The 11,851-nt window shown below is 62.2% G+C and overlaps 3 protein-coding genes across 6 annotated transcripts; 1 reads left to right on the plus strand and 2 right to left on the minus strand.

The window, feature by feature from the left end:
• Positions 1–72: 72 nt before the first annotated feature.
• On the plus strand, positions 73–7,802 carry CRLF1 (cytokine receptor like factor 1). 2 transcript variants are annotated; one of them, XM_030509484.1, is made up of 8 exons: positions 73–195; positions 4,516–4,794; positions 5,355–5,484; positions 5,867–6,036; positions 6,227–6,384; positions 6,462–6,630; positions 6,896–7,078; positions 7,211–7,802. In XM_030509484.1, exons 1-8 carry the CDS (start codon positions 123–125, stop codon positions 7,225–7,227), a joined length of 1,179 nt encoding a protein of 392 aa, XP_030365344.1. In that variant the 5' UTR covers positions 73–122; the 3' UTR covers positions 7,228–7,802. The 2 variants fall into 2 exon arrangements, with proteins under 2 accessions (XP_030365344.1, XP_030365343.1); XM_030509483.1 differs by having other exon boundaries at positions 6,896–7,074.
• A 151-nt stretch (positions 7,803–7,953) lies between these two features.
• Positions 7,954–10,535, minus strand: REX1BD (required for excision 1-B domain containing). 3 transcript variants are annotated; one of them, XR_003994758.1, is made up of 6 exons: positions 10,486–10,527; positions 9,970–10,052; positions 8,989–9,193; positions 8,813–8,901; positions 8,340–8,521; positions 7,954–8,190 (listed from the first exon to the last, which is right to left on the minus strand). XR_003994758.1 is itself a non-coding variant. In XM_030509491.1 (5 exons), the coding sequence occupies exons 1-5, from the start codon at positions 10,486–10,488 to the stop codon at positions 8,449–8,451; spliced, it is 453 nt and encodes a 150-aa protein (XP_030365351.1). In that variant the 5' UTR covers positions 10,489–10,535; the 3' UTR covers positions 7,954–8,448. The 3 variants fall into 3 exon arrangements, 1 of the variants encoding a protein (XP_030365351.1); XR_003994757.1 differs by having other exon boundaries at positions 7,954–8,224; XM_030509491.1 differs by having other exon boundaries at positions 7,954–8,521; positions 10,486–10,535.
• A 113-nt stretch (positions 10,536–10,648) lies between these two features.
• On the minus strand, positions 10,649–11,701 carry UBA52 (ubiquitin A-52 residue ribosomal protein fusion product 1). The gene is made up of 5 exons (XM_030509492.2): positions 11,539–11,701; positions 11,262–11,381; positions 11,071–11,157; positions 10,885–10,987; positions 10,649–10,808 (listed from the first exon to the last, which is right to left on the minus strand). The coding sequence occupies exons 2-5, from the start codon at positions 11,362–11,364 to the stop codon at positions 10,715–10,717; spliced, it is 387 nt and encodes a 128-aa protein (XP_030365352.1). The 5' UTR covers positions 11,365–11,381; positions 11,539–11,701; the 3' UTR covers positions 10,649–10,714.
• Positions 11,702–11,851: the final 150 nt, after the last annotated feature.

Below are 11,851 nucleotides of genomic sequence, written 5' to 3' on the forward strand. Positions count from 1 at the left end.
GGCGGGGCCAGGGCGGCAGTTGGGGCTTGGGTAACCGGGGGTTGCTCAGACTTGCTCGGGACTTCCCCGGACGCGCCGGTGCGCTCCGCCGCCCCGGGCACCGACGGGCACCGGAGCCGGCCATGCCGCCGTTATCGCTGCTCCCCGTCCTGCTCCTGCTCTGCCCGCGCCTCCTCCGCGCCGACCCGCTCGCCTGTGAGTACCGGGAGCACCGGGCGGCTCCCGCAAGGTGGGCGCGGGGCGGGCGAGTCCCGGGGGTCCCGTCGGGGCCGGGGCGGGCGCTGCGCGGATCCCCCCCGGGGCTCCCCCGGTTACCGAGGAGCCGGCCCGTGCGCTGTGCCCCCCTCCAGACACCGGGATGCGGAGCGGCCCCGGGAGCGGCGGGGGGGGCATCGCCGGGCTCACCTCGGGGCTGTGCGTCGCCTCCCGTGGCGGGTAACGAGGACCCCCCCGGACTGCAGCCGCGACCCCCCAGGACGCCCCTGTAGGCAGCCGGGACCCCCCGCCCTGCCCGGCCCCGCAGCCCAGCTGGGACCCCCCCCTCCCCGCAGAGAACAATAGAGGAACTTTTTCTTGCTCCCCCCCGTCCCTGGCAGCAGCGGGGACCCCCCTGACCCCCTGGAGCAGCCAGGGCCCCTTTCCCCATGGATAAGAGGGACCCTATCCCCGGGAAGGGTCTGTCCCTCCTTGTCCCCCCCCCCTCGCCGTGCAGCCCCCCCCTCCCGGAGAACAATGCGGCTCCATTCCCCACCCAGGACAATGGAAACCCCCGTCCTCCTCTGTCCGGAGAACAATAGCGAGCCCCCTCCTCACACCCTCGGGAGCCGCGATCCCCCTTTCTCCTCCCCAGAGCCTCTGAGACCCCCCTCCTGCTGAGAACAACGGGGACCCCCTTTTCCCTCTGGAGAGCCGTGCCCCCCCCGGCCCAGAGAACAATGAATCCCCTTTTCCCCTCCCAGAACAATAGGGAGCTCCCTCCCCCATGGAGAACAATGAATCCCCCTACAACCCCCCCCAAAATACCTCCCTTGGGGGCTCCTCAATGGTGCCCATTGGGGGTCCCACACAGCAGTGGCAGGTCCAGGAGGTGCCACCTGTGGGCTGAGCTGTGGGCAGCCTCAGCCCCGCGGGGATCGGGGGTCCCCCCCTTGCCATGGTTGGGGGGCACAACGACACGGTAGGGCCCCCCCTGTCCCTGCAGAGCCCTAAACCCCAATTAGCCACCGTCCCACCCGTCGCCTCGTTTGCTTCCCCTCCGGCCCGAGCAAGGCGAGATCCCATTCCCCGCAGCAGGAAGTTTGGCTTCCTCCCTATGATGGGAATTTCTCAAGGCGATGGATGTTCGCTCCGGCGCACAAACGGGTCCCGCCAAGAAAAGCCACCACTCGGCAGCTCCCGTGGCACCGACACCAGTCCCGCAGCCCCTGACCCATACATGGCGTTAATGGGGAAGCCTCAAAGAGCATTAATTGGGGCAGGAATTGCAGAAGTGTGGGAGAGGGGAGGAAAAATGCTCCCAAAATCCCTTTAGGATCCATTATCGGCAGCTTCCAAATCCGGGCGGGTTTTGGCGTGGAGCAGCGCCCATCCCGGTGCCTTCCTGGTGGCCAGAGGGGTTAATCCCACCCAGGACAATGTGGGGCTGTGGCCGGACCCCCGTTGGGGGTCACCCCACTCTTCTCACCTCGCCCTGGTCTGGGGATGCCGCTCGCAGCTGGTTTCACCCACCCGGGACCCTCGTTTTCCCCCCCATCGGGGTCCAGTGCTGCCGACCGGGACGAGCCCTCACCCTGCGGCCCCTCGACGTGTGGCGCTGGGGAAAGGCGAAGCCAAATCTCCTTTTAGAGAGCGAATGTTTCCCCTCGGTTCAGCTCGGTCGCGCCTGCTGGAATGCTGGGGCTTTTTATAAATCCCTTCTCAAGCTGCGGGATGGGCACCACAAATGCCACTTGGAGAAGAGAAAGGGAAAAAAGAGTGGGATAGAGGGATAAAGTGTTTTCAAGCGCCATGTCTGCCCCACAAGCCTCCTCGCTTGAGCTTTCAAAGAGCTCTAAATAGATATATATACTCGTTTCAATTGACTTTTCGCGCGGGATTCAGGGCTGCCCGCGTTTCCTTTTGTTCTTCAGGGCAATTATTGCTATTTTTCCTTTAACCCCCTGCACGTCTCCATAAAGCTCTTTTTAACTGCCTGAGCTCTGACACTTATCGGAAGGCTTTTGCCTTTTCTTTCCGAACTCCTTAAAACCCTGATATCAAACTCAAATGAAATCCGGCCCTTCGGAAGAAAAAGCATAAACGTTTTCGACACCTTGGAAATGTGGTTTTACTTTATAGCATTACTTAGCACCTGATCAGCATTTTTTTTGTGCAATAGGAAAGCCATAAAACCCCCGAGCAGGTATTTTCCCTGCGACTCGCACATTCCACAGCCAGCCTGTGTCTCTCCGGCCCTTTCCTCTCCGCTCGGAAAACTTCACACTTTTCCCTTTTAAAACACATGTTCAGGCTGTGGCTGGAAAAAAAAAAATGCAGGGGGGGAAATAAAAGGTAAAAAAAAAAAAAAAAAGCCTAAAATTGGCTCCTCTGGAGGCTCCTGCTTGGAGGAGAAAAAGAAAATAAAGGGAAAAAATACAGAAATTGGGATAAAATTGGCTTCTCCGGAGGGTCCTGCTCGGAGGACGGGAAACGTGTCTGGTTTACGGCGCTCGTGTGTGTTTCTGGGGCTGTTTAGATTAAGATTTAGGAGAATTAGGGCCCGAGCGCCGGGCGTGTTATCAGCAGAGCTGGAGCAGCCCCGGCTCGGCGCCCTCGGCTAATGGAGGAGCTGGTGCTGGGTGGGCTCTGGCAGAGCTGGGGATGCGTGTTTTGGAGGCCTTGTTGGAAGAGGGGATGACCCAGGGGCTGAATCCCCCTGGGAAGGGTTTGCTTTGGGGGTGGGTGGGATGGATCCGTGCCATCACCGTGGATTCATGCCATCACCCGCGGATGTAACCCTGGGGTTCCCATCACCAGCGTGTCCCAGATGCTTTTACGCCCACCTCAGCAGCATCCCCGGGGCGCTGGCAGGAACTGCGGGTCGATCTCCAGGGAAATGAGGCTTTTGGAGCATTAATTGTGCCGAGGTGGGAGCCGGGCGGGCGTTGAAAGCCGATCGGGGCCCCGGAGGTCGGAGGGGAGAGGAGGTCACGGCACTTTCCGGGAGGTAATTTGGGATATTAGCCTGGCGCGTGCGGATGGAGCCGATAAAGCTGATGGACGCGGGAGATCCCGGAGCGGGCTTGGGGGAGCCTGTTCTTTGAAGCCTGGTGGCAAAGGGGTCTTAAAATAAAGCAGCGGGGGAAGAAGGGGGGGCAAGGGGGCCTTGCCATCACAGGGGGTGTCCCCAGCATGGACCACCCTTGGGGGCACCCGTTGGGGCACAGGGATGCACTGAGGTGCGAGCGATGGGTTTGGCAGAGCCCGCTGGCACGCGGCTGGGGCTGGGCGGGTGGTTGGTGCTGGGCTCGGTGCTGGGCTCCGTGGGGAGCTGCCGGTCAGCGCCGTTGGAAAAGGGGTAGGAAAAACACCCCAAAACCTTCCCATAGTTGCTCTGGAAATCCTTCTGTCGTGAAGCAGCTGCAGCGCCGGGAACCCCAGCGTGGCCAAGGCCCCCCAGCCTCGTGCTCCTCATTCCCAAAGGCGCTTCCTGGCCTGAACCCCCCTGGAACTGCTGAGGAGTCCTCGAGCTTGTGCCGAGAGCGCAGCTGAGCTCCGGCCCCTGCTGCAAGGGGCTGTGACGGGATAAATACATAGCTGAGTGCATAGAAAAGAAGTATTTAAACAGATACAAAATGTGTTTAAATAGAGATAAAATTGATAGACAATATATTTAAATTTATATAAAATATATGGAAATTGAGATAAAATTATATTTAAATATATATAAAATATATGCAAATGGATATAAAATACATTTAAATTGATATAAATACATTTAAATAGATATAAAATATATTTAAATGGATATAAAATGATGCAAAATGTATTTAAATAGATATAAAATGTATTCAAATATATAGGATGTATATAAAAGTATTTAAATTGATATAAAATTGATATAAAATGTATTTAAATGGATCTAAAATAGATATAAAATGTATTTAAATGGTATAAAATGTATTTAAGTAGCTACAAAATGTATTTAAGTAGCTAAAAAACATATTTAAATGGATAAAAATACATAGAGCATATATTTAAATAGATATAAAATATATTTAAATAGATATAAAGTAGATACAGCATGTATTTAAATAGATGTAATATGCATATGCCCCATCCCTAGCAGTGCTCAAGGCCAAGTTGGACACAGGGGCTTGGAGCAACCTGCTCTAGTGGAAGGTGTCCCTGCCCGGGGCAGGGGTTTGGAGCTGGATGAGCTTCCCAACCCAGCCCATTCCATGACTCTATGATATATATATAACATTCTACATATCTGATGTTTCTTGCCCCCCCCCTTTGTGTCTCCGGCTGCAGACCCCGCAGTGATTTCCCCCCAAGACCCCACGCTGCTGATCGGCTCCTCGCTGGTCGCCACGTGCACGGTCAGCCCGGACTTTCACCTGAAAGCCGAGGACCTGTACTGGACGCTGAACGGCCGGCGCCTGCCCGCCGCCTCCTACGCCGCGCTCGGCCCCACCACGCTCAGCGTGGCCCTCGCCCGCCTCAACGGCTCCAAGCAGCAGTCGGGGGACAACCTGGTGTGTCACAGCAGAGACGGCGGCATCTTGGCCGGCTCCTGCCTTTACGTTGGACGTACGTCGGCGCGGTCGCACGTGCCGGGTCCCGTCCCCGCACCATCGCCGGCCGGGCTGCGCTGATTCAGTGGGGAAGAGCTACGGCTCCTGGTTGGAGCCCTGGGAAGGATCCCCGCGGGGATTAACCCCCTGGGCCTTGCCAAAACATGCCGTGAGCTTGCAATGGCTGCTTGTGGTTGCTCCGTGTTAACCTCCCCGCGGCGTGCGCCCAGTGCCCCAGCCCCACACGCAGCAGAGAGGCTGTTTTGGCAAACCCGCGGCAAAATTACACTTGTCCAAATCAATAATTGTAAGATTTTATCTCGGGCTATTTTAAGGACAATGCCACGTCCTAGGAACACAGAGGCATAACTGGGAACACAGCTTGGATTGGGGTTTTGGGCGGCTGCTGCTGCTGAAAGAAAACGGCTCCAGAGCTGGGTGCAGGCAGGAGCCTAAACCCCTCCAGCAACCACATCTGCAGCCCCCAGCCTGTGGTCGGAGGGGACCATGAGCTGCATTTCACTGCTGCACCTTTTCATCCCCCTGTTTCTTATTGATTTCTTTTTTCTCTCCCAGTACCCCCAGAAAAACCAGTCAACATCACTTGCTGGTCCAAAAACATGAAGGACCTCACCTGCAAGTGGGCGCCGGGGACGGAAGGGGAGACCTTCTTGCACACCAACTACACCCTCAAGTACAAGCTCAGGTGCCTGCCCTATTCCTGTTACTCTTTATAGTGCCAGCGTGGGATTTAAAAGCTGGTAGGGAATGGGGAGCCTGATGCCTCTGGGGGCTGGTGCCTGGTGTGATGTTTAGTGGTGGGCTTGGCAGTCCTGGGCAAAAGGTGGGACTCGATGATCTTAAAGGGTTTTCCAAGCTGGCTGATTTTGTGCGTCTATGAGTTTCCCCGGCTCGTGGCTGCCGTGAGCAGTGTGCTGGGAAGGAGGAGGGTGAGGATACATGCCCATGGTTTTGAATGGCCATGGTCCCCACTGGGAGCATCCGTGCCCTCTGGGGATGGGTGAGCATCCTCAGCTGGACCGCGGCACCCAGGGGTGCCGGTACCGGCACTCAGTGCCTGTCCGCAGGTGGTACGGCCGAGACAACACGTGCCAGGAGTACCACACGGCTGGGCCCTACTCCTGCCACATCCCCAAGGACCTGGCCCTCTTCACGCCCTACGAGATCTGGGTGGAGGCGTCCAACCGGCTGGGGGTGGCCGTCTCCGATGTTGTCATGTTGGACATCCTCGATGTGGGTGAGTGACGGCGACATTGAGGTGCCACCACGGTGCTGGTGACCTCAGGGGTGGGAGCTGGCAGCGGGTTCATGCAGTGGGATGTGGGGGGGGGGGGCAGCAGGAAATGGGCGATGTGTGAGCAGAATTGCTCCTAATCGAGTTAAGCTGTTTCCTCCGCATCTGCGGCTCCTTAACCCCGTCCCCGCAGTCACCACCGACCCGCCGCCGGACGTGCATGTCAGCCGGGTGGGCGACCTGGAGGACCAGCTCAGCGTGCGCTGGAGCTCCCCGCCGGCACTCAAGGATTTCCTCTTCCAAGCCAAGTACCAGATCCAGTACCGGGTGGAGGACAGCTCGGAGTGGAAGGTGGGTTCGGCATCACCCGCCAGCGGCGGGGCACGGCGCGGGATGTGTGACCGCGCTGCCATCTCCTCCCTCTCTAGGTGGTGGATGATGTGGGCAACCAGACGTCGTGCCGCTTGGCCGGCCTTCGCCCCGGCACCGTCTACTTCGTCCAGGTTCGCTGTAATCCCTTCGGCATCTATGGCTCCAAGAAAGCCGGCATCTGGAGCGACTGGAGCAACCCCACCGCCGCCTCCACCCCGCGCAGCGGTGAGTGCCGCTGCCATCCCTTGGCGGGCAGGAGGAGATGCTGACGGCACTGTGCTCCCCATCCCTGGCACACACGGGACGTACAGGGGGGTCCCTTCCCTGCTCCTCACCCAGCACCTGGATTTCTTGCAAAAGAGCCAATTTGGAGCTCGGCTTCCTCAGCTGGGAGCCAAAAACCCGCTGGTTTCCCTCTCACCCAACATCACTCACAGTGCGGTGGCAATGGGGGGGTTGCCCGGTGGCAATGACCCCCTTGTCTCTGCAGAGCGAGCAGCCGGGGGCTGCGACCCCAAAGGAGGGGAGCAGAACACGACGCTGCGGCGAGAGCTGAAGCAGTTTTTCGGGTGGGTGAAGAAACACGCCTACGGCTGCTCCAACCTCGGCATCAAGCTCTACGACCAGTGGCGCGTGTGGCTGCAGAAATCGCACAAAACACGCAACCAGGTAGGTAAGGAGCCTTTCACACTTCTATCCCCCGCCTGGGTGGGCATGGGGAGGGGATACGGAGTGAATCCCCCCCCCGGCCTCCGGGGGGTGACATGGACCCGGCGGCTACGCGGGGCTCTGCTTGTCTCCGCAGGTGCTTCCCGGCGATAAGCTGTAGCCCGCGGGGGCCCGAGCGCCGGCAGGACCACACGGGGCGCCTGGTGCCCGCCCGGGGCCACCCGCGGCCCCCCCAGCCCCGCCGGCGGGGAGCAGGAAGGCGGCCGGGGCGAAGCACGGCCCCGGGATGGGGTAAAGGGGGGGGCCCGGGCTGGGCCAGCCCTGGCAGCCCCTCCTCACGTGCTGCGGGTCCATGGCCCCCCGCACCCCGCGGCGAGGGGACCCCCCAGCCCTGCCTGGCTGGGGGGGGCACGGAGGCTTTGCTCCTTACCCGCCAGCCGGAGCAGCCTCTGGGATGAAAGGGGCAGTGGGGGCTTCCTGGGTGTCCCCTGCCCTCGGTGCAGCTCCCCCCCACCCCGGGAAGTGATTTGGGCTGTTTTCTCCCCAGGGACCCATGTGCGAGTGCATAGGGGGGTCTGTCCCTGGGGAGCCACGTGGGCTGGGTTGAGGCTGCTGGGGTTTGCCCAGTGCCTGCTCCAATTTTGATTCAAACCAGCCTTATTTTGGTTCCATTTCAGTCAATTAGGAACAGATTTAAGCTTAATGCCAATAAACCTCTGAAACCCCACCAGGGTCTGCGTCAGCGGCAGCAGCGCGGGGATGGGGATGCAGCGGCAGCCAAAGGGGACCCGTGTCCCTTGTCACCCCATCCCCAGGGACCAAGACAAGCTGGAGGGGGTGGCACTGGGGGACACAGAGAAGCCTGTTAGACCACACAACTCAGGCCAGCTCTACGGGGACAGGTTTATTTTGGATGACCACAGAAAGGGTATGAGTGGGGCACTGGAGCTGTGCCGGGGCTGGGGGTGCAGCTGATCTGAGAGGTGCTTTTGGGGGGCTGCTGCCTCTGGGGCTCCAGCTGGCACTGAAGGCAGTGTCCATCTCCATGGAGATCAAAGCAAGGCAGCCCCTTGGCGCTGCACGTTGTGGTTGTCCTTGGGCAAAGCCCTGGCGCAGCTGGGAAGAGGAACCGGCCCCACGCTGGACCCCTCTGCTGAGGGATGCTCAGGAGTGAGGGGGACCCCACTCCTCCCGGAGAGATTGGGGGTGTTCTTCACCCCTTCCAGTCTGTGCTCAAGAAAAGGGGCCGAGGGGAAGGTGCCCACCTTGCTGGGTGCTGTGGGTGCCCGGGTGGCTGCGCTGGGGGCCGGGAATGGCGCGCGGGGCCCCCGTTCCACCGCCCGGCCCCTCCAGCCGTTCCCACGGGGACATCCATCACTCGACTTCTTCCGAATCGTACTTGAGGTCCTGGAGAATTTCGCTGATTGCCTCAATGGTTTTAATTAGCCTACGAGAGCGGATGGAAACTATAAATAAAGCCCATATGGAGCGTATTATGTGGGCTGCCTCGCCTTCCCCGCGCTGTTTATGAAACACTCAGCCCGGGGAGGCCGAGGGGACCGCGCAGCATCGCCAAACCCTCCCCGGGGCTGCGGCCCCGAGCGCGGCTGAAGGCACCATCTGGGCCCCCCTGGGCCAGACAGAGGGGAAACGTGGGGAGGGGGCTCCTACCCCCATGGGGAATGCTGCCATCCTGAAATGGGGGGAGAAGGAAGCCGGCAGTGGGGTCACCACCTACTTGTGCTTGAGCTCCTGCACCTCCTGCTGATGGGCATCCACGTGGGGCTGGTCCTGCGCCTGCTGCCGGGCCAGCTGGAGCTGCGCTGTCTGCAGCGGGGACACGATGGGAGCTGGGACCCCCCCAAAGCAGCCCCAGGCACCGGTGGGGCCCTCGCTCCCCAGGCCCTCACTCACCAGCTGCAGCTTCTCCTGCTCCCGCTCCTGGAGCCGGGCGAGGTGCTGGGCCAGGTCGGGGCGGGCGAGCTCGTCCCGCAGGCGCCCGGCGAGGCACAGCACCTCGCGGGAGATGCTGCTGAAGGCCACCGTGATCTCGTGCACCAGCTGCCGGTAACGCGGGAAGTCATAGTGGGGTGCGCTGCTCAGGTATGCCCGGTGGCCCCTGCGGATGGGGAGAAGCCACCATCACCACACATAGGGTGGCAACAGGATGGCAACACCCCATGGCCCACTTCCCAGCGCTGAGCTCCCTTTGCCAGCCTGCCACAGGCAGCACCAGGAGGGTTTTCATGTCGTAGAATCCCAGACTGGTTTGGGTTGAAGGGACCTTAAAGCTCCTCCAGCTCCAGCCCCCTGCCACGGGCAGGGACACCTTCCACTAGAGCAGGTTGCTCCAAGCCCCTGTGTCCAACCTGGCCTTGAACACTGCCAGGGATGGGGCAGCCACAGCTTCTCTGGGCACCCTGTGCCAGCGCCTCAGCACCCTCACAGGGAAGAGCTTCTGCCTCAGAGCTCATCTCAATCTCCCCTCTGGCAGGTTAAAGCCATTCCGCTTGGCCTGTCCCTACACCCTTGTCCAAAGCCCCTCTCCAGGTTTCTTGTAGCCCCTTTAGGCACTGGAGCTGCTCTAAGGTCTCCTGGTCTCTCCTGCCCAGGTCCTGGTCGCTCTGACCAGGCAGCTTCACCCCTCACATAGGACAAATTTGGCAGCCCCTTCTTTTGTGTGTGTGGGATAGAATTCTCTCCCCTTTCTACCCCAGCCCGTGTCCCAATCACTCCATCATGTCCCGATGCTGCAGTGGGATACAGGTGCCCAACACAGGCATCCCCCCGCAGCTCGAGCTCATCAGCTCCGCCCCGGCGGCCTCTTAACGCAGCCGGGATGGGGGGCTCCGGTTCCGTGCCGGTGCTCCCCGCCGCGGTGGTCGCGGTACTCACTGCTCCAGCAGCCGGTACGCCTCGGCCCGCTCGCCCTGCAGCGCCCGCAGCCGCCGCAGCAGCGCCTGCACGGGCTCGCCCGTCTGCGGAGAGAGGGGACGGTGGCGGCGGGGGACGACGGTGCCACCGGTACGTGCCCGCGGCCTCACCAGGCGGCTCCGGTAACGGGGCTCTGGGCAGAGCCGGTGCTGGGCGAGCGTGTGTGTCCCTCCCCCCAAGCGCCGGCCCTGGGGGAGCCCCGGGGGCGCCCGTCCGCAGCGCTTGAGCTCAGCCCGGTACCGGGAGCCCCCAGCCACACACCGGGAACTGCCCTCGGCCACGTGTGCGCGGACCGAAACGGCACCGGGACTCCCCTACATCCCCCCCCGCCCCGGCCACGAGTGCACGGACCGGCACCGGGACCCCCCGTCCCCGGGCGCACGGACCGAATGGGCACCGGGACTCCCGTACACCCCCTCCCCGGACCCGCCTTGCGGCCCCCGTCCCCCAGCCCACCGCGGCCCGTTCCGCGCTCACCATGGCCCGGCCCCGGTCGCACGGCGCACGCCCGGCGGGCCGCGGAGGGCGGAGCGCGGCTCCACCGCCCCCTGCAGGCACCGACCGGTATCGCCGCCTCGCCCCGGTTCCCCCTCCCGCCGCCCCCCCCCCGTTTCTTTATTTTCATTAAAAAACACGCCGATTTGAGCAAAAACCACCCGGGGCTGAGCTGCTTTATTGGCAGGGTGCAGGCAGAGCGGCGCCCGCTCTACTTGACCTTCTTCTTGGGGCGCAGGTTGTTGGTGTGGCCACACTTCTTCTTGCGGCAGTTGACGGCGCGGGGGTGCAGGCGGGCGTAGCACCTACGGGGAGGGAACGGGTCAGCAAAGCCCCCGCGGCGGCGACGGGGAGGACGCGGGGGGGGACGCGGGGACGTACTTGCGGCAGATCATCTTGTCACAGTTGTACTTCTGGGCGAGCTGGCGCAGGGAGGGCTCGATGATGCCCCCCCGCAGGCGCAGCACGAGGTGGAGGGTGGACTCTGGAACGAGAGAGAAGGGTCAAGGATGAGCCAAAAGTTAACCCCCCCCCCAAAGCCAAGGGCCGGGGCAGCTCCGTGGGCACCTTTCTGGATGTTGTAGTCGGCGAGGGTCCGGCCGTCCTCCAGCTGCTTGCCCGCGAAGATGAGGCGCTGCTGGTCCGGGGGGATCCCTGCGGGGCAGACACGGCGCCGGTGAGGGCGGCAGCGGTGGAGGAGTGGGGGACACACACACACACACACACACACAGGGGCTGCCCCACCGTTCCCCCGGTACCTTCCTTATCCTGGATCTTGGCTTTCACATTCTCGATCGTGTCGTTGGGCTCCACCTCCAGGGTGATGGTTTTACCCGTGAGCGTCTTCACGAAGATCTGCATCGTGGCACCGGCGGGTCCTGCGGGGAGCGGCCGCGGCGTCACCACCGGGGCTCCCCCCCCCGCCCCGCCACCGCCTCCTCCTCCCAGGGCCCCTCCGCGCTCCCCGCTCCTCCCGCACCCCCCCTCCCCCCGCCAAACCCGGGCCCTCCCCTCCCGGTTCCCGCCCGGGCGCACCCGCGGCCTCGCTGCTGAGAAAAGGGACGACCGGAACCGGAATCCGCGCGAGGCCGCGTCACCGCCCCGCCCCGCCCGGCGCCAACCGCCCCCTGCCGGCTGCTGCGGGACCGGGGCCGGGACCCGCCCCCCCGCGGCCGCCGGTGCGGAGCCGCCCGCGGGTACCGGGAACGGGCAACGGGAACGGGCACCGGGGAAGCCGCAGCGAGGGGGCGGGACACGTGAGGATCACCCTGATAGAGCCCACCCGCGCCCCAAACGGGCTCCTTGCTCCCGAGGGGGCTGCGCCGCGCTCCGGAGCGCACAGACGAGA

This window comes from Strigops habroptila, chromosome 20 (genome assembly GCF_004027225.2).
Source record: "Strigops habroptila isolate Jane chromosome 20, bStrHab1.2.pri, whole genome shotgun sequence".
NCBI lineage: Eukaryota > Metazoa > Chordata > Aves > Psittaciformes > Psittacidae > Strigops > Strigops habroptila.

What these genes read in the sequence shown, in the direction of transcription:
- REX1BD (XM_030509491.1), bottom strand. An exon ending in GCGTACCGGCTGCTGGAGCA is followed by an intron (nt 9,194 to 9,969) that starts GTGAGTACCGCG and finishes CCCCATCCGCAG; the next exon opens with GGGCCACCGGGCATACCTGA. An exon ending in AGCAGGAGAAGCTGCAGCTG is followed by an intron (nt 8,902 to 8,988) that starts GTGAGTGAGGGC and finishes TCCCCGCTGCAG; the next exon opens with ACAGCGCAGCTCCAGCTGGC.
- CRLF1 (XM_030509483.1), top strand. Translation starts at nt 123, where the DNA reads ATGCCGCCGTTATCGCTGCTCCCCGTCCTGCTCCTGCTCTGCCCGCGC. An exon ending in ACCCTCAAGTACAAGCTCAG is followed by an intron (nt 5,485 to 5,866) that starts GTGCCTGCCCTA and finishes GCCTGTCCGCAG; the next exon opens with GTGGTACGGCCGAGACAACA. An exon ending in CGCACAAAACACGCAACCAG is followed by an intron (nt 7,075 to 7,210) that starts GTAGGTAAGGAG and finishes TTGTCTCCGCAG; the next exon opens with GTGCTTCCCGGCGATAAGCT.
- UBA52 (XM_030509492.2), bottom strand. Translation starts at nt 11,364, where the DNA reads ATGCAGATCTTCGTGAAGACGCTCACGGGTAAAACCATCACCCTGGAG. An exon ending in CAAGATCCAGGATAAGGAAG is followed by an intron (nt 11,158 to 11,261) that starts GTACCGGGGGAA and finishes TCTGCCCCGCAG; the next exon opens with GGATCCCCCCGGACCAGCAG. An exon ending in GACAAGATGATCTGCCGCAA is followed by an intron (nt 10,809 to 10,884) that starts GTACGTCCCCGC and finishes CCCTCCCCGTAG; the next exon opens with GTGCTACGCCCGCCTGCACC.